This window comes from Oncorhynchus mykiss, chromosome 7 (assembly GCF_057628025.1).
Source record: "Oncorhynchus mykiss isolate SJ-2025 chromosome 7, ASM5762802v1, whole genome shotgun sequence".
In the NCBI taxonomy this organism is placed as follows: Eukaryota; Metazoa; Chordata; class Actinopteri; order Salmoniformes; family Salmonidae; genus Oncorhynchus; species Oncorhynchus mykiss.
In genome coordinates this window covers 1,739,695-1,761,342 of record NC_143028.1, presented here as the reverse complement: position 1 = coordinate 1,761,342, position 21,648 = coordinate 1,739,695, and the positions used below count along the sequence as shown (strand labels likewise).

General features: G+C 45.4%; 1 protein-coding gene across 1 annotated transcript in view; it reads left to right on the top strand.

The window, feature by feature from the left end:
- Window positions 1-16,548, top strand: part of LOC110514048 (Krueppel-like factor 7) — a 58,918-nt gene extending 42,370 nt beyond the window's left edge. The window contains exons 3-4 of the mRNA XM_090242275.1: window positions 11,590-11,713; window positions 15,285-16,548. Of these exons, the coding sequence (XP_090098401.1) occupies window positions 11,590-11,713; window positions 15,285-15,336 (176 nt within the window). The 3' untranslated portion in view covers window positions 15,337-16,548. The remainder of the gene's footprint in view (window positions 1-11,589; window positions 11,714-15,284) is intronic.
- The last annotated feature ends 5,100 nt before the right edge of the window (window positions 16,549-21,648 follow it).

Here is a 21,648-nt window from a genome sequence, read left to right as displayed (position 1 = left end):
ATGGGGCTAGAGGAGAGGAAAGGACAGAGGGGAGGAGAGGAGAGGGGAGGATGGGGCTACAGGAGAGGAAGGGACAGAGGAGAGGATGGGAGAGGAGAGGAAAGGACAGAGGAGAGGAGAGGATGGGGCTAGAGGAGAGGAAAGGACAGAGGAGAGGATAGGATGCGGCTAGAGGAGAAGAAAGGACAGAGGAGAGGAGAGGAAAGGAGAGGGGAGGATGGGGCTAGAGGAGAGGAAAGGACAGAGGAGAGGATAGGATGTGGCTAGAGGAGAAGAAAGGACAGAGGGGAGGATGGGGCTAGAGGAGAGGAAAGGACAGAGGAGAGGAGAGGATGGGGCTAGAAGAGAGGAGAGGAGAGGGGAGGATGGGGCTACAGAAGAGGAAATGACAGAGGGAAGGATGGGGCTAGAGGAGAGGGAGGATGGGGCTACAGGAGAGGAAGGGACAGAGGAGAGGATGGGGCTAGAGGAGAGGAAAGGACAGAGGAGAGGAGAGGATGGGGCTAGAGGAGAGGAGAGGAAGGGGCTAGAGGAGAGGAGAGGAAAGGATAGAGGAGAGGAGAGGTAAGGACAGATGAGAGGAGAGGAAAGGACAGAGGAGAGGAGAGGATGGGGCTAGAGGAGAGGAAAGGACAGAGGAGAGGAGAGGAAAGGAGATGGGAGGATGGGGCTAGAGGACAGGAAAGGACAGAGGAGAGGATAGGATGCGGCTAGAGGAGAGGAAAGGACAGAGGGGAGGATGGGGCTAGAGGAGAGGAAAGGACAGAGGAGAGGAGAGGATGGGGCTAGAGGAGAGGAAAGGACAGAGGGGAGGATGGGGCTAGAGGAGAGGAGAGGAAGGGGCTAGAGGAGAGGAGAGGAAAGGACAGAGGAGAGGAGAGGAAAGGACAGAGGAGAGGAGAGGAAAGGACAGAGGAGAGGAGAGGATGGGGCTAGAGGAGAGGAAAGGACAGAGGAGAGAAGAGGAAAGGAGAGGGGAGGATGGGGCTAGAGGACAGGAAAGGACAGAGGAGAGGATAGGATGCGGCTAGAGGAGAGGAAAGGACAGAGGGGAGGATGGGACTAGAGGAGAGGAAAGGACAGAGGAGAGGAGAGGATGGGGCTAGAGGAGAGGAGAGGAGAGGGGAGGATGGGGCTACAGGAGAGGAAGGGACAGAGGAGAGGATGGGGCTAGAGGAGAGGAAAGGACAGAGGGGAGGATGAGGCTAGAGGAGAGGAGAGGAAGGGGCTAGAGGAGAGGAAAGGACAGAGGAGAGGAAAGGAAAGGACAGAGGAGAGGAGAGGATGGGGCTAGAGGAGAGGAAAGGTCAGAGGGGAGGATGGAACTAGAGGAGAGGAAAGGACAGATGAGAGCGGAGGATGGGGCTAGAGGAGAGGACAGAGGATGAGAGGAAAGGACAGAGGAGGATGGGGCTAGAGGAGAAAGGAGGATGGGCTAGAGGAGAGGGCAGAGGAGGATGGGGCTAGAGGAAAGGAAAGGACAGATGAGAGCGGAGGATGGGGCTAGAGGAAAGGACAGAGGAAGAGAGGAGAGGAGAGGACAGAGGAGGATGGGGCTAGAGGAGAGAGGAGGATGGGCTAGAGGAGAGGGGAGGATGGGGCTAGAGGACAGAGGAGGATGTGGCTAGAGGAGAGGGGAGGATGGGGCTAGAGGAGAGGAAAGGACAGAGGAGAGGATGGGGCGAGAGGAGAGGAAAGGACAGAGGAGAGGAGAGGAGAGGATGGGGCTAGAGGAGAGGAAAGGACAGAGTAGAGGAGAGGGGGGATGGGGCTAGAGGAGAGGAAAGGACAGAGGAGAGGATGGGGCTAGAGGAGAGGAAAGGACAGAGGAGAGGAGAGGATGGGGCTTGAGGAGAGGAAAGGACAGAGGAGAGGAGAGGATGGGGCTAGAGGAGAGGAAAGGACAGAGGAGAGGATGGGGCTAGAGGAGAGGAAAGGAAAGGGCAGAGGAGAGGAGAGGAGAGGATGGGGCTAGAGGAGAGGAAAGGACAGAGTAGAGGAGAGGGGAGGATGGGGCTAGAGGAGAGGAAAGGACAGAGGAGAGGAAAGGATGGGGCTAGAGGAGAGGAAAGGACAGAGGAGAGGAGAGGGAAGGATGGGGCTAGAGGAGAGGAAAGGCTTGGGCTAGAGGAAAGGACAGAGGAGAGGATGGGGCTAGAGGAGAGGCAAGGACAGAGAAGAGGAGAGGAGAGGATGGGGCTAGAGGAGAGGACAGGACAGAGGAGAGGGGAGGATGGGGTTACAGGAGAGGAAGGGACAGAGGAGAGGAGAGGATGGGGCTAGAGGAAAGGACAGAGGAGAGGAGAGGAAAGGACAGAGGAGAGGAGGGGATGTTGCTAGAGGAGAGGAAAGGACAGAGGAGAGGAAAGGAGAGGGGAGGATGGGGCTAGAGGAGAGGAAAGGACAGAGGAGAGGATAGGATGCGGCTAGAGGAGAGGAAAGGACAGAGGGGAGGATGGGGCTAGAGGAGAGGAGAGGAGAGGGGAGGATGGGGCTAGAGGAGAGGAAAGGACAGAGGAGAGGATGGGGCTAGATGAGAGGAGAGGAAGGGGCTAGAGGAGAGGAAAGGACAGAGGAGAGGAGAGGAAAGGACAGAGGAGAGGGGAGGATGGGGCTAGAGGAGAGGAAAGGTCAGAGGGGAGGATGGGGCTAGAGGAGAGGAGAGGAAATGACAGAAGAGAGGGGAGGATGGAACTAGAGGAGAGGAAAGGACAGATGAGAGCTGAGGATGGGGCTAGAGGAGAGGACAGAGGAGGATGGGGCTAGAGGAGAGAGGAGGATGGGGCTAGAGGAGAGGGCAGAGGAGGGTGGGGCTAGAGGAAAGGACAGAGGAGGATGGAACTAGAGGAGAGGAAAGGACAGATGATAGCGGAGGATGGGGCTAGAGGAAAGGACAGAGGAAGAGAGGAGAGGACAGAGGAGGAGAGGAGAGGACAGAGGAGGATGGGGCTAGAGGAGAGAGGAGGATGGGCTAGAGGAGAGGGGAGGATGGGGCTAGAGTACAGAGGAGGATGGGGCTAGAGGACAGGGGAGGATGGGGCTAGATGAGAGGGGAGGATGGGGCTAGATGAGAGGGGAGGATGGGGCTAGAGGAGAGGGGAGGATGGGGCTAGAGGACAGAGGAGGATGGGGCTAGAGGACAGAGGAGGATGGGGCTAGAGGACAGAGGAGGATGGGGCTAGAGGACAGGGGAGGATGGGGCTAGAGGAGAGGGGAGGATGGGGCTAGAGGAGAGGGGAGGATAGGGGAAATGTGAACCTGTTTTGGGGAATGAGTTGGATGTGAGTGATAAGTACTCTGTTACACACCTTGTACCTCTGTTACCTACCACAAAGCTAGCCTCTAAAGATATGAATGGCCTCTGTTACTAACCACTCAGCTAGCCTCTAAAGATAAGAATGGCCTCTGTTACCAACCACTCAGCTAGCCTATAAAGATAAGAATGGCCTCTGTTGCCTACCACTCAGCTAGTCTCTAAAGATAAGAATGGCCTCTGTTGCCTACCACTCAGCTAGGCTCTAAAGATAAGAATGGTCTCTATTACCAACCACTCAGCTAGCCTCTAAAGATAAGAATGGCCTCTGTTACCTACCACTCAGCTAGCCTCTAAAGATAAGAATGGCCTCTGTTGCCTACCACTCAGCTAGCCTCTAAAGATAAGAATGGCCTCTGTTACCAACCACTCAGCTAGCCTCTAAAGATAAGAATGGCCTCTGTTACCTACCACTCAGCTAGCCTCTGAATATAAGAATTTGCCTCTGGTATTTTAAGTAGTTGAGTAGTGAATTCCTTATGGACAACATCAGAGTAACACCAAAGAAGGCTGGCCCCAGGAGGAAGAGGGGGCTAGTCCTCCTAAATATATCTTCACCTGCCGACACACGTCATCCCATTTGCTTTATTATGGTAATGTACCTTTCCGTTCTTCAGCAGCTCGGTTGGGGAGATAGCAGGCAGGTCATTATAAAAGCACTGCAAACCACAAAATGCTTCCTTCCTTTCTTAATTGCATTCTGAAAGCTGATGAAGCAAGTGTTATGTGGATTGGATGGAGCTCTTGAAGAGAGATATAAAACGTGTGACAACTGCTGGAACAAACCGTGCCTCATTAAACCATCCAAACACACCGGGGAGCTATTTTATAGGCTATATTATATAAGTTATATTATAGTATATATATTATATAGGTTATATTATATATTATATAGGTTATATTATATATTATATAGGTTATATTATATATTATATAGGTTATATTATATATTATATAGGTTATATTATATATATTATATAGGCTATATTATATAAGTTATATTATAGTATATATATTATATAGGCTATATTATATAAGTTATATTATAGTATATATTATATAGGCTATATTATATAAGTTATATTATAGTATATATATTATATAGGTTATATTATAGTATATATATTATATAGGTTATATTATATATTATATAGGTTATATTATATATTATATAGGTTATATTATATATTATATAGGTTATATTATATATATTATATAGGCTATATTATATAAGTTATATTATAGTATATATATTATATAGGCTATATTATATAAGTTATATTATAGTATATATTATATAGGCTATATTATATAGGTTATATTATAGTATATATATTATATAGGTTATATTATATATTATATAGGTTATATTATATATTATATAGGTTATATTATATATTATATAGGTTATATTATATATTATATAGGTTATATGATATTTTATATATTATATAAGTTATTTTATAGTATATTATATAGGTTATATTATATATATTATATAGGCTATATCATAGAAGTTATATTATAGTATATATATATTACATAGGTTATATTATAGTATATATTATATAGGATATATTATATAAGTTATATTATAGTATATATATTATATAGGCTATATTATATAAGTTATATTATAGTATACTGTATATATATATATTAAATAGGTTAGATTATATTATATATATTATATAGATTATATTATATAAGTTATATTATAGTATATATATACTATATAGGTTATATTATATTATATATTATATAGGTTATATTATATAAGTTATATTATAGTATATATATTATATAGGTTATATTATATATATTTTATAGGCTATATTAGATAAGCTATATTATAGTATATATATTATATAGGTTATATTATATAAGTTATATTATAGTATATATATATATATATATTATATAGGTTATATTATATAGGCTATATTATATAAGTTATATTATAGTATATATATATATTATATAGGTTATATTATAAAAGTTATATTATAGTATAGTATATATTATATAGGTTATATTATAAAAGTTATATTATAGTATATATATTATATAGGCTATATTATATAGGTTATATTATAAAAGTTATATTATAGTATATATATTATATAGGCTATATTATATAGGTTATATTATATAAGTTATATTATAGTATATATATTATATAGGCTATATTGTATAAGCTATATTATAGTATATATATTATATAGGTTATATTATATAGGTTATATTATATAAGTTATATTATAGTATATAAGTTATAGTAATATATAAATATATATATATATATATATATTCTATAGGTTATATTATAGTATATATATTATAGTATATAGATTTTGATATATAGGTTATATTATATGTTATATTATAGTATATAGATGATTTTATATAAGTTATATAATATAAGTTAATATAGGTTATATTATAGTATTTATATTATAGTGTATATATATATATATATATATATATATTATATAGGTTATATTATAGTATATAGATTATATATAGTGTTGTAGACTAGTACAAACCAACAAACACTGACACACATGTCATCAACTACTTAAAAGCATTGCCCTCCTGAGTGGCACAGCGGTCTAAGGCACTGCATCGCGGTGCTAGAGGTGTCACTACAGATCCGGGTTCGATCCCAGGCTGATGCACAGCCGGCCGCACACAATTGGCCCAGCGTCGTCCGGGTTAGGGGAGGGTTTTTTCTTGTCCCATAGTCTCTATGAGACTGTGTTTAGTCTGATGTCTCTATGAGACTGTATTTAGTCTGATGTCTCTATGAGACTGTGTTTAGTCTGATGTCTCTATGAGACTGTATTTAGTCTGATGTCTCTGAGACTGTGTTTAGTCTGATGTCTTTATGAGACTGTGTTTAGTCTTGATGTCTCTATTAGACTGTATTTAGTCTGATGTCTCTATGAGACTGTGTTTAGTCTGATGTCTCTATGAGACTGTGTTTAGTCTGATGTCTCTGAGACTGTGTTTAGTCTGATGTCTCTGAGACTGTGTTTAGTCTGATGTCTCTATGAGACTGTGTTTAGTCTGATGTCTCTATGAGACTGTGTTTAGTCTGATGTCTCTATGAGACTGTGTTTAGTCTGATGTCTTTATGAGACTGTGTTTAGTCTGTTGTCTCTATGAGACTGTGTTTAGTCTGATGTCTCTGAGACTGTGTTTAGTCTGATGTCTCTATGAGACTGTGTTTAGTCTGATGTCTCTATGAGACTGTGTTTAGTCTGATGTCTCTATGAGACTGTGTTTAGTCTGATGTCTCTATGAGACTGTGTTTAGTCTGATGTCTCTATGAGACTGTGTTTAGTCTGATGTCTCTATGAGACTGTATTTAGTCTGATGTCTCTATGAGACTGTGTTTAGTCTGATGTCTCTATGAGACTGTATTTAGTCTGATGTCTCTATGAGACTGTGTTTAGTCTGATGTCTCTATGAGACTGTGTTTAGTCTGATGTCTCTATGAGACTGTATTTAGTCTGATGTCTCTATGAGACTGTGTTTAGTCTGATGTCTCTATGAGACTGTATTTAGTCTGATGTCTCTATGAGACTGTGTTTAGTCTGATGTCTCTGAGACTGTGTTTAGTCTGATGTCTCTATGAGACTGTATTTAGTCTGATGTCTCTATGAGACTGTGTTTAGTCTGATGTCTCTATTAGACTGTGTTTAGTCTGATGTCTCTATGAGACTGTGTTTAGTCTGATGTCTCTATGAGACTGTATTTAGTCTGATGTCTCTGAGACTGTGTTTAGTCTGATGTCTCTGAGACTGTGTTTAGTCTGATGTCTTTATGAGACTGTGTTTAGTCTGATGTCTCTATGAGACTGTATTTAGTCTGATGTCTCTATGAGACTGTGTTTAGTCTGATGTCTCCATGAGACTGTGTTTAGTCTGATGTCTCTGAGACTGTGTTTAGTCTGATGTCTCTATGAGACTGTATTTAGTCTGATGTCTCTATGAGACTGTGTTTAGTCTGATGTCTCTATGAGACTGTATTTTGTCTGATGTCAATATGAGACTGTATTTAGTCTGATGTCTCTATGAGACTGTATTAAGTCTGATGTCTCTATGAGACTGTGTTTAGTCTGATGTCTCTATGAGACTGTGTTTAGTCTGATGTCTCTATGAGACTGTGTTTAGTCTGATGTCTCTATGAGACTGTGTTTAGTCTGATGTCTCTATGAGACTGTATTTAGTCTGATGTCTCTATGAGACTGTGTTTAGTCTGATGTCTCTGAGACTGTATTTTGTCTGATGTCTATATGAGACTGTATTTAGTCTGATGTCTCTATGAGACTGTATTAAGTCTGATGTCTCTATGAGACTGTGTTTAGTCTGATGTCTCTATGAGACTGTGTTTAGTCTGATGTCTCTATGAGACTGTATTTAGTCTGATGTCTCTGAGACTGTGTTTAGTCTGATGTCTCTATGAGACTGTGTTTAGTCTGATGTCTCTATGAGACTGTGTTTAGTCTGATGTCTCTATGAGACTGTATTTAGTCTGATGTCTCTATGAGACTGTGTTTAGTCTGATGTCTCTATGAGACTGTATTTTGTCTGATGTCTATATGAGACTGTATTTAGTCTGATGTCTCTATGAGACTGTATTAAGTATGATGTCTCTATGAGACTGTGTTTAGTCTGATGTCTCTATGAGACTGTGTTTAGTCTGATGTCTCTATGAGACTGTGTTTAGTCTGATGTCTCTATGAGACTGTGTTTAGTCTGATGTCTCTATGAGACTGTATTTAGTCTGATGTCTCTGAGACTGTGTTTAGTCTGATGTCTCTATGAGACTGTGTTTAGTCTGATGTCTCTATGAGACTGTGTTTAGTCTGATGTCTCTATGAGACTGTATTTAGTCTGATGTCTCTATGAGACTGTGTTTAGTCTGATGTCTCTATGAGACTGTGTTTAGTCTGATGTCTCTATGAGACTGTGTTTAGTCTGATGTCTCTATGAGACTGTGTTTAGTCTGATGTCTCTATGAGACTGTATTTAGTCTGATGTCTCTATGAGACTGTGTTTAGTCTGATGTCTCTGAGACTGTATTTTGTCTGATGTCTATATGAGACTGTATTTAGTCTGATGTCTCTATGAGACTGTATTAAGTCTGATGTCTCTATGAGACTGTGTTTAGTCTGATGTCTCTATGAGACTGTGTTTAGTCTGATGTCTCTATGAGACTGTGTTTAGTCTGATGTCTCTATGAGACTGTGTTTAGTCTGATGTCTCTGAGACTGTGTTTAGTCTGATGTCTCTGAGACTGTGTTTAGTCTGATGTCTTTATGAGACTGTGTTTAGTCTGATGTCTCTATGAGACTGTATTTAGTCTGATGTCTCTATGAGACTGTGTTTAGTCTGATGTCTCCATGAGACTGTGTTTAGTCTGATGTCTCTGAGACTGTGTTTAGTCTGATGTCTATATGAGACTGTGTTTAGTCTGATGTCTCTATGAGACTGTGTTTAGTCTGATGTCTCCATGAGACTGTGTTTAGTCTGATGTCTCTGAGACTGTGTTTAGTCTGATGTCTCTATGAGACTGTGTTTAGTCTGATGTCTCCATGAGACTGTGTTTAGTCTGATGTCTCTATGAGACTGTATTTAGTCTGATGTCTCTGAGACTGTGTTTAGTCTGATGTCTCTATGAGACTGTGTTTAGTCTGATGTCTCTATGAGACTGTATTAAGTCTGATGTCTCTATGAGACTGTGTTTAGTCTGATGTCTCTATGAGACTGTGTTTAGTCTGATGTCTCTATGAGACTGTATTTAGTCTGATGTCTCTGAGACTGTGTTTAGTCTGATGTCTCTATGAGACTGTGTTTAGTCTGATGTCTCTATGAGACTGTGTTTAGTCTGATGTCTCTATGAGACTGTATTAAGTCTGACGTCTCTATGAGACTGTGTTTAGTCTGATGTCTCTATGAGACTGTGTTTAGTCTGATGTCTCTATGAGACTGTGTTTAGTCTGATGTCTCTATGAGACTGTGTTTAGTCTGATGTCTCTATGAGACTGTGTTTAGTCTGATGTCTCTATGAGACTGTATTTAGTCTGATGTCTCTATGAGACTGTATTTAGTCTGATGTCTCTATGAGACTGTGTTTAGTCTGTTGTCTCTGAGACTGTATTTAGTCTGATGTCTCTATGAGACTGTATTTAGTCTGATGTCTCTATGAGACTGTGTTTAGTCTGATGTCTCTATGAGACTGTGTTTAGTCTGATGTCTCTATGAGACTGTATTTAGTCTGATGTCTCTATGAGACTGTATTTAGTCTGATGTCTCTATGAGACTGTATTTAGTCTGATGTCTCTATGAGACTGTGTTTAGTCTGATGTCTCTATGAGACTGTGTTTAGTCTGATGTCTCTATGAGACTGTGTTTAGTCTGATGTCTCTATTAGACTGTGTTTAGTCTGATGTCTCTATGAGACTGTATTTTGTCTGATGTCTATATGAGACTGTATTTAGTCTGATGTCTCTATGAGACTGTGTTTAGTCTGATGTCTCTATGAGACTGTGTTTAGTCTGATGTCTCTATGAGACTGTATTTAGTCTGATGTCTCTATGAGACTGTATTTAGTCTGATGTCTCTATGAGACTGTATTTAGTCTGATGTCTCTATGAGACTGTGTTTAGTCTGATGTCTCTATGAGACTGTGTTTAGTCTGATGTCTCTATGAGACTGTGTTTAGTCTGATGTCTCTATGAGACTGTGTTTAGTCTGATGTCTCTATGAGACTGTGTTTAGTCTGATGTCTCTATGAGACTGTATTTAGTCTGATGTCTCTATGAGACTGTATTTAGTCTGATGTCTCTATGAGACTGTGTTTAGTCTGATGTCTCTATGAGACTGTGTTTAGTCTGATGTCTCTATGAGACTGTGTTTAGTCTGATGTCTCTATGAGACTGTGTTTAGTCTGATGTCTCTATGAGACTGTATTTAGTCTGATGTCTCTATGAGACTGTGTTTAGTCTGATGTCTCTATGAGACTGTGTTTAGTCTGATGTCTCTATGAGACTGTGTTTAGTCTGATGTCTCTACGAGACTGTGTTTAGTCTGATGTCTCTATGAGACTGTATTTAGTCTGATGTCTCTGAGACTGTGTTTAGTCTGATGTCTCTATGAGACTGTGTTTAGTCTGTTGTCTCTATGAGACTGTGTTTAGTCTGATGTCTCTATGAGACTGTGTTTAGTCTGATGTCTCTATGAGACTGTGTTTAGTCTGATGTCTCTATGAGACTGTATTTAGTCTGATGTCTCTATGAGACTGTGTTTAGTCTGATGTCTCTATGAGACTGTGTTTAGTCTGATGTCTCTATGAGACTGTGTTTAGTCTGATGTCTCTATGAGACTGTGTTTAGTCTGATGTCTTTATGAGACTGTGTTTAGTCTGATGTCTGTGTTATGCGGTCTAGTTGGGATGATTGGTGGATGTGTGTGACATCTCCTTAGAGAGGCATGCAGCTGGCAGATTGTAAATATAGAGTAACTCCCATTAAGCAACACCACTGGCCTAATTACTACACACCTCCCACCAGTATCTCTGCCCTTCTCCTCCTCCTCTTCTCCTCCTTTTCATTTCTGCCCGTTCAGCAGGATAAGAGACCACTGGGAACCCCTCCGCATCCATGAAAACACACTACACACACACACACACACACACACACACACACACACACACACACACACACACACACACACACACACACACACACACACACACACACACACACACACACACAGGGGCAGACTGGCACCAGAATCAGCCATGGCGTTTCTAACACAGCGGCTCATGTTTTCCTTAAGACGCCCATTATTTGACAAATTATAATTTTGCGCAAAAAAAAACCCAAGTCAGACAGGCCCAATGGGCAAAAAATGAACCAGCCCTTCTGGCATTTGCCCGAAATGCCAGATGGCCAGTCTGCTCCTACAGACACACACACTCACTCCTAAATGGAAGTCTCCTATCAACTCAGCTGCATGTGAAACACAGTACGGTGGGAATATGCCCCCATCTAGTTGACTGAGCCCAACGTCGATCCTGTTTATCATAAACTCTAATGGTTATATCAGTTTACCGAGGTGGTAATAATCAAGCTCTAATACGTGAGATGGGGGTGGTGGGATTGGTGGATGCTTGCTGTAACCATCCGTATGATTGGTGGATAAGTGTTAAACATGCGTGTGATTGGTGGATGAGTACTGAACAGGAGTGTTTGTTTCTGTCCTCAGGTGAGAAGCCCTACAAGTGCTCATGGGAGGGCTGTGAGTGGCGGTTCGCCCGGAGCGATGAGCTGACGAGACACTACCGCAAACACACGGGCGCAAAGCCTTTTAAGTGTGACCACTGTGACAGGTATGTCAAAACACAAGCGCATCACACACACACACACACACACACACACACACACACACAGACACACACAGACACACACACACACAGCAACACAAATCAACACAAGCGCATCACACACAGACACACACACACACACACACACACAGCAACACAAGCCTGTTAAGTGTATCGACTCTGAAGGCGAGGCATGCGTTACTCAAGCCCAGTGTTTGTCAAGGCAGTTACAGTACTTAACAGACTGATGCAGCCAGTCCTAGTAAGCAACACTGTAGAACAGGGCATATAGTAGTGATGTTAAGTCCAGACCATAAAGATCAGAAAGACACCCGTCAAGTTGGGAGGACTTGAACGCCTTAAAAGAGGCCTAAAAAAAAGACTACAAAAATGAACTTTACTAAGAAATTCATTGCAGGGTCCCGTCTAGATTCCAATGTGTTTGCATTCTGCTCCCAACTGTTTGATTTGTTTTGATAAGGATGTATTTTAGCCCACCAGGAGCTGGTCTTCCAGTCCTTAAGAAATGTAAAGAAAGTGTAGTAAAAACACAGAGATCCACTGTCCAACTGTTCTGAGACCTCAAGTTATACTGTTGTCTCAAGGAGCCTATATTACCATGACAACTGTTCAGAACCCTCAGGTTATACTGTTGTCTCAAGGAGCCTATATTACCATGACAACTGTTCAGAACCCTCAGGTTATACTGTTGTCTCAAGGAGCCTATATTACCATGACAACTGTTCTGAGACCTCAAGTTATACTGTTGTCTCAAGGAGCCTATATTACCATGACAACTGTTCAGAACCCTCAGGTTATACTGTTGTCTCAAGGAGCCTATATTACCATGACAACTGTTCTGAGACCTCAAGTTATACTGTTGTCTCAAGGAGCCTATATTACCATGACAACTGTTCTGAGACCTCAGGTTATACTGTTGTCTCAAGGAGCCTATATTACCATGACAACTGTTCTGAACCCTCAGGTTCTACATTTGTCTATAGGAGACTATATTACCATGACAACTGTTCAGAACCCTCAGGTTATACTGGTGTCTATAGGAGACTATATTACCATGACAACTGTTCAGAGCCCTCAGGTTATTATTTTTTTATAGGAGACTATATTACCATGACAACGTGTGAGGAGCTTGGGGCACCAGTGTTTACCTCATCTTGTCTTAGCTGTACAGTAATACAGTATGTTGATTTTCACAACAACACCTCATCTGTGTGTCACCTCACCTCCCTGTCCTGTGTGTGTTTAACATCTCCATTCATCCAGACGTATGAGTCAGACAGGGACCTGTGTGTCACCTCACCTCCCTGTCCTGTGTGTCGTCTAACATCTCCATTCATCCAGACGTATGAGTCAGACAGGGGCCTGTGTGTCGTCTAACATCTCCATTCATCCAGACGTATGAGTCAGACAGGGACCTGTGTGTCACCTCACCTCCCTGTCCTGTGTGTGTCCAACAACTCCATTCATCCAGACGTATGAGTCAGACAGGGACCTGTGTGTCACCTCACCTCCCTGTCCTGTGTGTCGTCTAACATCTCCATTCATCCAGACGTATGAGTCAGACAGGGACCTGTGTGTCACCTCACCTCCCTGTCCTGTGTGTGTCCAACATCTCCATTCATCCAGACATATGAGTCAGACAGGGACCTGTGTGTCCAACATCTCCATTCATCCAGACGTATGAGTCAGACAGGGACCTGTGTGTCACCTCACCTCCCTGTCCTGTGTGTGTCCAACATCTCCATTCATCCAGACGTATGAGTCAGACAGGGACCTGTGTGTCACCTCACCTCCCTGTCCTGTGTGTGTCCAACATCTCCATTCATCCAGACGTATGAGTCAGACAGGGACCTGTGTGTCACCTCACCTCCCTGTCCTGTGTGTGTCCAACATCTCCATTCATCCAGACGTATGAGTCAGACAGGGACCTGTGTGTCACCTCACCTCCCTGTCCTGTGTGTGTCCAACATCTCCATTCATCCAGACGTATGAGTCAGACAGGGACCTGTGTGTCACCTCACCTCCCTGTCCTGTGTGTGTCCAACATCTCCATTCATCCAGACGTATGAGTCAGACAGGGACCTGTGTGTCACCTCACCTCCCTGTCCTGTGTGTGTCCAACATCTCCATTCATCCAGACGTATGAGTCAGACAGGGACCTGTGTGTCACCTCACCTCCCTGTCTTGTGTGTGTCCAACATCTCCATTCATCCAGACGTATGAGTCAGACAGGGACCTGTGTGTCCAACATCTCCATTCATCCAGACGTATGAGTCAGACAGGGACCTGTGTGTCACCTCACCTCCCTGTCCTGTGTGTGTCCAACATCTCCATTCATCCAGACGTATGAGTCAGACAGGGACCTGTGTGTCACCTCACCTCCATTCATCCAGACGTAGGAGTCAGACAGGGACCTGTGTGTCACCTCACCTCCCTGTCCTGTGTGTGTCCAACATCTCCATTCATCCAGACGTATGAGTCAGACAGGGACCTGTGTGTCACCTCACCTCCATTCATCCAGACGAATGAGTCAGACAGGGACCTGTGTGTCACCTCACCTCCCTGTCCTGTGTGTGTCCAACAACTCCATTCATCCAGACGAATGAGTCAGACAGGGACCTGTGTGTCACCTCACCTCCATTCATCCAGACGTAGGAGTCAGACAGGGACCTGTGTGTCACCTCACCTCCATTCATCCAGACGAATGAGTCAGACAGGGACCTGTGTGTCACCTCACCTCCCTGTCCTGTGTGTCCAACATCTCCATTCATCCAGACGTATGAGTCAGACAGGGACCTGTGTGTCACCTCACCTCCCTGTCCTGTGTGTGTCCAACATCTCCATTCATCCAGACGTATGAGTCAGACAGGGACCTGTGTGTCACCTCACCTCCATTCATCCAGACGAATGAGTCAGACAGGGACCTGTGTGTCCAACATCTCCATTCATCCAGACGTATGAGTCAGACAGGGACCTGTGTGTCACCTCACCTCCCTGTCCTGTGTGTGTCCAACATCTCCATTCATCCAGACATATGAGTCAGACATAAATATTTCCTTATTTGTAGCAATGAGGAAAGTAAAGAAGAAAAAGTGATGAATATGATTGAATAAAATATACATATTTAGTACATAATGTGACTTCATGTTTTACTCTGTTGACGTTGGCCTGGAACAAATGTATGAGTCCAATTTCAATGTGTTGTACTGATTTAGTTCTAATGTTGTTTGTGTTGCATTTCTTATACAGGCAGACAGCTCAACTAATTGTGCCTTAATGGTAGAAGAAACGTTGTTTGTGTTGCTTCTCCACCACTGGTTGAACAGATCCATGTACAGATTCCTTTCCTATTCAGAATGCAGCTGCAGTCATTACCGGCCCTGTTGAAAACGTGGATTGAAATGTTGATTATGAATTACATGTTTAATTGCATGTGCATTAGAATTGCCTTGACGCACTAGCGACTAGCTAACAGCAGCAGTTAGACTGTTGACTCAACAATAGTTCCTCCTACTATTGCAACAAGCTAACGACATCATTTCTGTCCGTTCTGCAGGTGTTTCTCACGGTCGGACCATTTGGCGCTACACATGAAAAGGCATATCTGAGGAGTTGGAGGGAGAAGAGAGGGAGAGGAGGAGAGCGAGAAGAGGAGAGGTGAAGATGGAGGTGAACGTCACGCCTGTCTCCGTTGTGTTGAAAAGGGTACTGAGAGAGAGAGTTCAATCAAAATCTTGGTTGCATCAGATCAAGGATCGGATCAGCCTTGGGAGACATGGGAGAGCCAGACAAACGGACAGGGTCTGTGGGGCTGCATTAGGCACGTACTCATGGTGTTTGTGTACAGACAGATAAACAGACAGTCTGGTCTAATGTTGTTCCCAAAGCAGCTCTGCCTCACCCGAGTCCTGGAAATCTGATACTGCCAGATGGGGATTCTGCCTGGAGACAGTAACACAATACCGGCTGACGCTTGTGTCGTATAAAGAGTAGAAGAGTTGTCGTCCCATTTTCTGTTGCTCTTTCAAAGGTTATCTTAGTGTTTGGACAACTGTAAACAACCACAGGATAAGGCTACTTTGCAAAGCCAACCCAGTCAAACTCCTCTTGTAAGGAGTCAAAGGTCAACTGGAAGACATTGACCCAGTCCCTGGTCAGACAACTGATGACCACATTGAACTATAATATTCACACTCCTATTCTCCAGATGCACTCCTCTCTGTCTCCTCTCTGCCTCCTCTCTGCCTCCTCTCTGCCTCCTCTCTGCCTCCTCTCTGTCTCCTCTCTGTCTCCTCTCTGTCTCCTCTCTGTCTCCTATCTGTCTCCTCTCTGCCTCCTCTCTGCCTCCTCTCTGTCTCCTCTCTGTCTCCTCTGTCTCCTCTCTGCCTCCTCTCTGTCCCCTCTCTGTCTCCTCTCTGTCTCCTCTCTGTCTCCTCTCTGTCTCCTCTCTGTCTCCTCTCTGTCTCCTCTCTGCCTCCTCTCTGCCTCCTCTCTGCCTCCTCTCTGTCTCCTCTCTGCCTCCTCTCTGCCTCCTCTCTGCCTCCTCTCTGCCTCCTCTCTGTCTCCTCTCTGTCTCCTCTCTGTCTCCTCTCTGTCTCCTATCTGTCTCCTCTCTGTCTCCTCTCTGTCTCCTCTCTGTCTCCTCTCTGTCTCCTCTCTGTCTCCTCTCTGCCTCCTCTCTGTCCCCTCTCTGTCTCCTCTCTGCCTCCTCTCTGTCTCCTCTCTATCTCCTCTCTGTCTCCTCTCTGTCTCCTCTCTGTCTCCTCTCTGCCTCCTCTCTGCCTCCTCTCTGTCTCCTCTCTGTCTCCTCTCTGCCTCCTCTCTGCCTCCTCTCTGTCCCCTCTCTATCTCCTCTCTGTCTCCTCTCTGTCTCCTCTCTGCCTCCTCTCTGTCCCCTCTCTGTCTCCTCTCTGCCTCCTCTCTGTCTCCTCTCTATCTCCTCTCTGTCTCCTCTCTGTCTCCTCTCTGTCTCCTCTCTGCCTCCTCTCTGTCTCCTCTCTGTCTCCTCTCTGCCTCCTCTCTGCCTCCTCTCTGTCTCCTCTCTATCTCCTCTCTGCCTCCTCTCTGTCTCCTCTCTGTCTCCTCTCTGCCTCCTCTCTGTCCCCTCTCTGTCTCCTCTCTGCCTCCTCTCTGTCTCCTCTCTATCTCCTCTCTGTCTCCTCTCTGTCTCCTCTCTGTCTCCTCTCTGCCTCCTCTCTGCCTCCTCTCTGTCTCCTCTCTGCCTCCTCTCTGCCTCCTCTCTGCCTCCTCTCTGCCTCCTCTCTGTCTCCTCTCTGCCTCCTCTCTGTCTCCTCTCTGCCTCCTCTCTGTCTCCTCTCTGCCTCCTCTCTGCCTCCTCTCTGCCTCCTCTCTGCCTCCTCTCTGCCTCCTCTCTGTCTCCTCTCTGCCTCCTCTCTGCCTCCTCTCTGCCTCCTCTCTGTCTCCTCTCTGCCTCCTCTCTGTCTCCTCTCTGCCTCCTCTCTGTCTCCTCTCTGCCTCCTCTCTGCCTCCTCTCTGTCTCCTCTCTGCCTCCTCTCTGTCTCCTCTCTGTCTCCTCTCTGTCTCCTCTCTGTCTCCTCTCTGTCTCCTCTCTGCCTCCTCTCTGTCTCCTCTCTGCCTCCTCTCTGCCTCCTCTCTGCCTCCTCTCTGCCTCCTCTCTGTCTCCTCTCTGCCTCCTCTCTGTCTCCTCTCTGCCTCCTCTCTGCCTCCTCTCTGTCTCCTCTCTGTCTCCTCTCTGCCTCCTCTCTGTCTCCTCTCTGCCTCCTCTCTGCCTCCTCTCTGTCTCCTCTCTGTCTCCTCTCTGCCTCCTCTCTGTCTCCTCTCCGTCTCCTCTCTGCCTCCTCTCTGTCTCCTCTCTGCCTCCTCTCTGCCTCCTCTCTGCCTCCTCTCTGTCTCCTCTCTGCCTCCTCTCTGTCTCCTCTCTGCCTCCTCTCTGCCTCCTCTCTGTCTCCTCTCTGTCTCCTCTCTGCCTCCTCTCTGTCTCCTCTCCGTCTCCTCTCTGCCTCCTCTCTGCCTCCTCTCTGCCTCCTCTCTGTCTCCTCTCTGCCTCCTCTCTGTCTCCTCTCTGCCTCCTCTCTGCCTCCTCTCTGTCTCCTCTCTGTCTCCTCTCTGCCTCCTCTCTGTCTCCTCTCTGCCTCCTCTCTGCCTCCTCTCTGTCTCCTCTCTGTCTCCTCTCTGCCTCCTCTCTGTCTCCTCTCCGTCTCCTCTCTGCCTCCTCTCTGTCTCCTCTCTGCCTCCTCTCTGCCTCCTCTCTGTCTCCTCTCTGTCTCCTCTCTGCCTCCTCTCTGCCTCCTCTCTGCCTCCTCTCTGCCTCCTCTCTGTCTCCTCTCTGTCTCCTCTCTGCCTCCTCTCTGCCTCCTCTCTGCCTCCTCTCTGTCTCCTCTCTGCCTCCTCTCTGTCTCCTCTCTGCCTCCTCTCTGTCTCCTCTCTGTCTCCTCTCTGTCTCCTCTCTGCCTCCTCTCTGTCTCCTCTCCGCCTCCTCTCCGTCTCCTCTCTGCCTCCTCTCCGCCTCCTCTCCGTCTCCTCTCCGCCTCCTCTCCGTCTCCTCTCCGTCTCCTCTCCGCCTCCTCTCCGCCTCCTCTCCGTCTCCTCTCTGCCTCCTCTCTGCCTCCTCTCTGTCTCCTCTCTGTCTCCTCTCTGCCTCCTCTCTGCCTCCTCTCTGCCTCCTCTTTGTCTCCTCTCTGCCTCCTCTCTGTCTCCTCTCTGCCTCCTCTCTGCCTCCTCTCTGTCTCCTCTCTGCCTCCTCTCTGCCTCCTCTCTGTCTCCTCTCTGCCTCCTCTCTGTCTCCTCTCTGCCTCCTCTCTGCCTCCTCTCTGTCTCCTCTCTGCCTCCTCTCTGCCTCCTCTCTGCCTCCTCTCTGTCTCCTCTCTGCCTCCTCTCTGTCTCCTCTCTGCCTCCTCTCTGTCTCCTCTCTGCCTCCTCTCTGCCTCCTCTCTGCCTCCTCTCTGTCTCCTCTCTGCCTCCTCTCTGTCTCCTCTCTGTCTCCTCTCTGTCTCCTCTCTGCCTCCTCTCTGCCTCCTCTCTGTCTCCTCTCTGCCTCCTCTCTGTCTCCTCTCTGCCTCCTCTCTGCCTCCTCTCTGTCTCTTCTCTGCCTCCTCTCTGCCTCCTCTCTGTCTCCTCTCTGCCTCCTCTCTGTCTCCTCTCTGCCTCCTCTGTGTCTCCTCTCTGCCTCCTCTCTGCCTCCTCTCTGTCTCCTCTCTGCCTCCTCTCTGAGTTCCCCTCCACAGCTGCGCAGCGACACTTTTGAAACTTTTGTAAAAAATGTCCTTTGTAAACCCTTCGGTCTTGAACTGGAAAGTCTTGAAACTCAGCAAACGTTGGCTTGGACACATACTGTTCTAGTGTGGACTGCCATATGCACACGCGAAAGACAAGTAGCAAAACAGCTACCGAAGCACAGACTGCAAAGGATATCGTAAATGATGTGTACAGGTTACTTCATTTATTTTCTAAAATCTCTTCTCTTTCCCTATATGTTTTGCTGAGAACAGTTCATTTCGGAGCGCACAGATCCTGAACATCAAAGTACCAAGCCTATGAACTCTTCAACATGCTTGAAATGACACATTGGTCTATGAGAGTACTTGGCCAATCCCCCTACAGAACTACGGAGGGCAACTACCAGACAAAAGACCAAACTAGAGCCAGAGTCAAAAGCATACAGACAGAGACGTCGGCCCTCACATTTCTAACAGAATTCTGCTCATGTCTACAGTTCATTTCAATAGGCCGAGATGCTTCTAGTCAAGGTGGGATGTGGGAAATGTATTTTATGTGGAGGGAGGATTCTTCTTCTTACGGTTAAAGTTTTTTTGGAGAGTGAGTGAGTTATTGTGATTGTACTGTTGTCTGTCTGCATGGCATTAGCACCCAGAAAGGTCAGTGGGATTGTTGTGCAGTCATATCGGTGGTACTGGTAAGCACAAGCCAGGCAGTGGGATTGTTGTGCAGTCATATCGGTGGTACTGGTAAGCACAAGCCAGGCAGTGGGATTGTTGTGCAGTCATATCGGTGGTACTGGTAAGCACAAGCCAGGTAGTGGGATTCACTTTCATTTGTCTTCTCTTCATTATTATCATCACCGTCATCTTTCCTCACCCTGACCTGTGTAAGAATTGGAAGGTGCAGAAACGCACACATCACTTGGCGAGAAGACAGACAAACATTAGCTCGCTGTTGACATTTTTTTGCTAGCCACTTGCCAATTGCCATCTAGACATCTGCTCCGTTAGCTGTTAGCATCATCCAGCGCTAACCTCTCAGAGCTGCCCACTGAATTGGCTGACATTGGCCAATGGGAGGGCACGTTGACAGCAGGGTCATCGAGGTAATGTGGAGTGAATTCTGCTCCCTTAGCAGTGCTGGTCAGTGCCGGTCAGCCCTCTAACAGGACTCAATGGAGTGAGACTTCCCAACTTCTCTCTCTTTCTCTCTCTCTCTCTCTATGTCTCTCTCCTCTCCTCTCCTCTCCTCTCCTCTCCTCTCCTCTCCTCTCCTCTCCTCTCCTCTCCATGGAGTGAGACTTCCCAACTACTCTAGTTTGCCAGAAAGTGTCAGCCTCCTGTCCTGCTACTCGCAAACTCCAGGGTCATGTTCAGTAGGGAGGAAATTAATGTGTGAAACAAGCTACCGCATGGACGTTTTAAAACCTTTTGCTACAGTGGTCCTGGATGAACACAACCCAGACCTCCAGGCCCATCTAGATTAACTGTGCACAAACACACGCAGGGAGGTTGAATGCATTGCACACGACATCTCAATGATTTGTATAAACTACTAGGAAGAGACCAAAAGAGGAACCCGGTAATAATGTTCTGTGTATATCAAACCTTTACAAGCAACAAAGGTTTTAGAGTAGTTGGGACTGTGATTAATGTTTCCTCTATTGGCAGCTCGCTGTGTTCAGACCTTTCAGTATTCCAGGGTGAAACCGTTAAGACAACAACTTAACTAAATGGTCTCATGTAAGTTTTCTCTGTAAATGCTAGCTACCAGTTGATTACTGAGATGTTGATTGTGATATAATCTTTTTTTTTATCGTACAACAAGATTCACTGTGTACTTGAACAGAGTTCACTATTGGGGAGGCTTATCCAAAGCAGTCAAAATGAAGCTTCATTCTGGCCTGCCGAGTGGCGCTGCAGTCTAAGGCACTGCATCACAGTGCTAGAGGTGTTACTACAGACCCGGGTTCGTTCCCAGGCTGTGCCACATCTGGCTGTGCCCGGGAGTCTCATAGGACAGTGCACAATTGGCTCAGCATCGCTCGGTTTAGGGGAGGGTTTGGTTTAGGGGAGGGTTTGGCCGGGGGAGCTTTACTTGGCTCATCGTGCTCTAGCGACTCCTTGTGACGGGCCGGATGCCTGCAGGCACATGACCCACCAGTTGAATGGTGTTTCCTCCGACACATTGTTGCGGATGTTAAGGAGCGCGGTTAGGTGGGTCATGTTTCGGAGGACAAGGATAATATCAAAATTGTAGAGAAAACAGGGAGGTAAAATTAGAAAAATAATGAATCGCCTCACATTCAGTCGGTATAATTCAGCACTACAATTTGTTACGACATTTAAAAGAAAGACAGGCATTTGGATTGTTTTACAGTTGTGGGTAGCATCTTGATGTACTGTATGACAGGTGTTTGCTGTGCACTCAGTCCTCATCTTCAAGCCCACTCCCATGTCAGCTGTCTGACCACCACATGAACTTTGGATGTTACGTCCCAAATTCGTCTCCCTGAAACATCATTATGCACACACCAGTGTTGATGTATTTCCTGTTTCCAGGTTCCTGTCAGAGACGCATCATGTTTCCTGTTTGTGATCAGAGACACGTCAGTAAGTTAGTAAAAACATTCAAAGAACTACTGAAAGAGAGAAAACATTTCCCATTTACTTTGTGTCTGCAGTCGACACGTCATTTTTAACTTGTCTTTGTGCATCAGA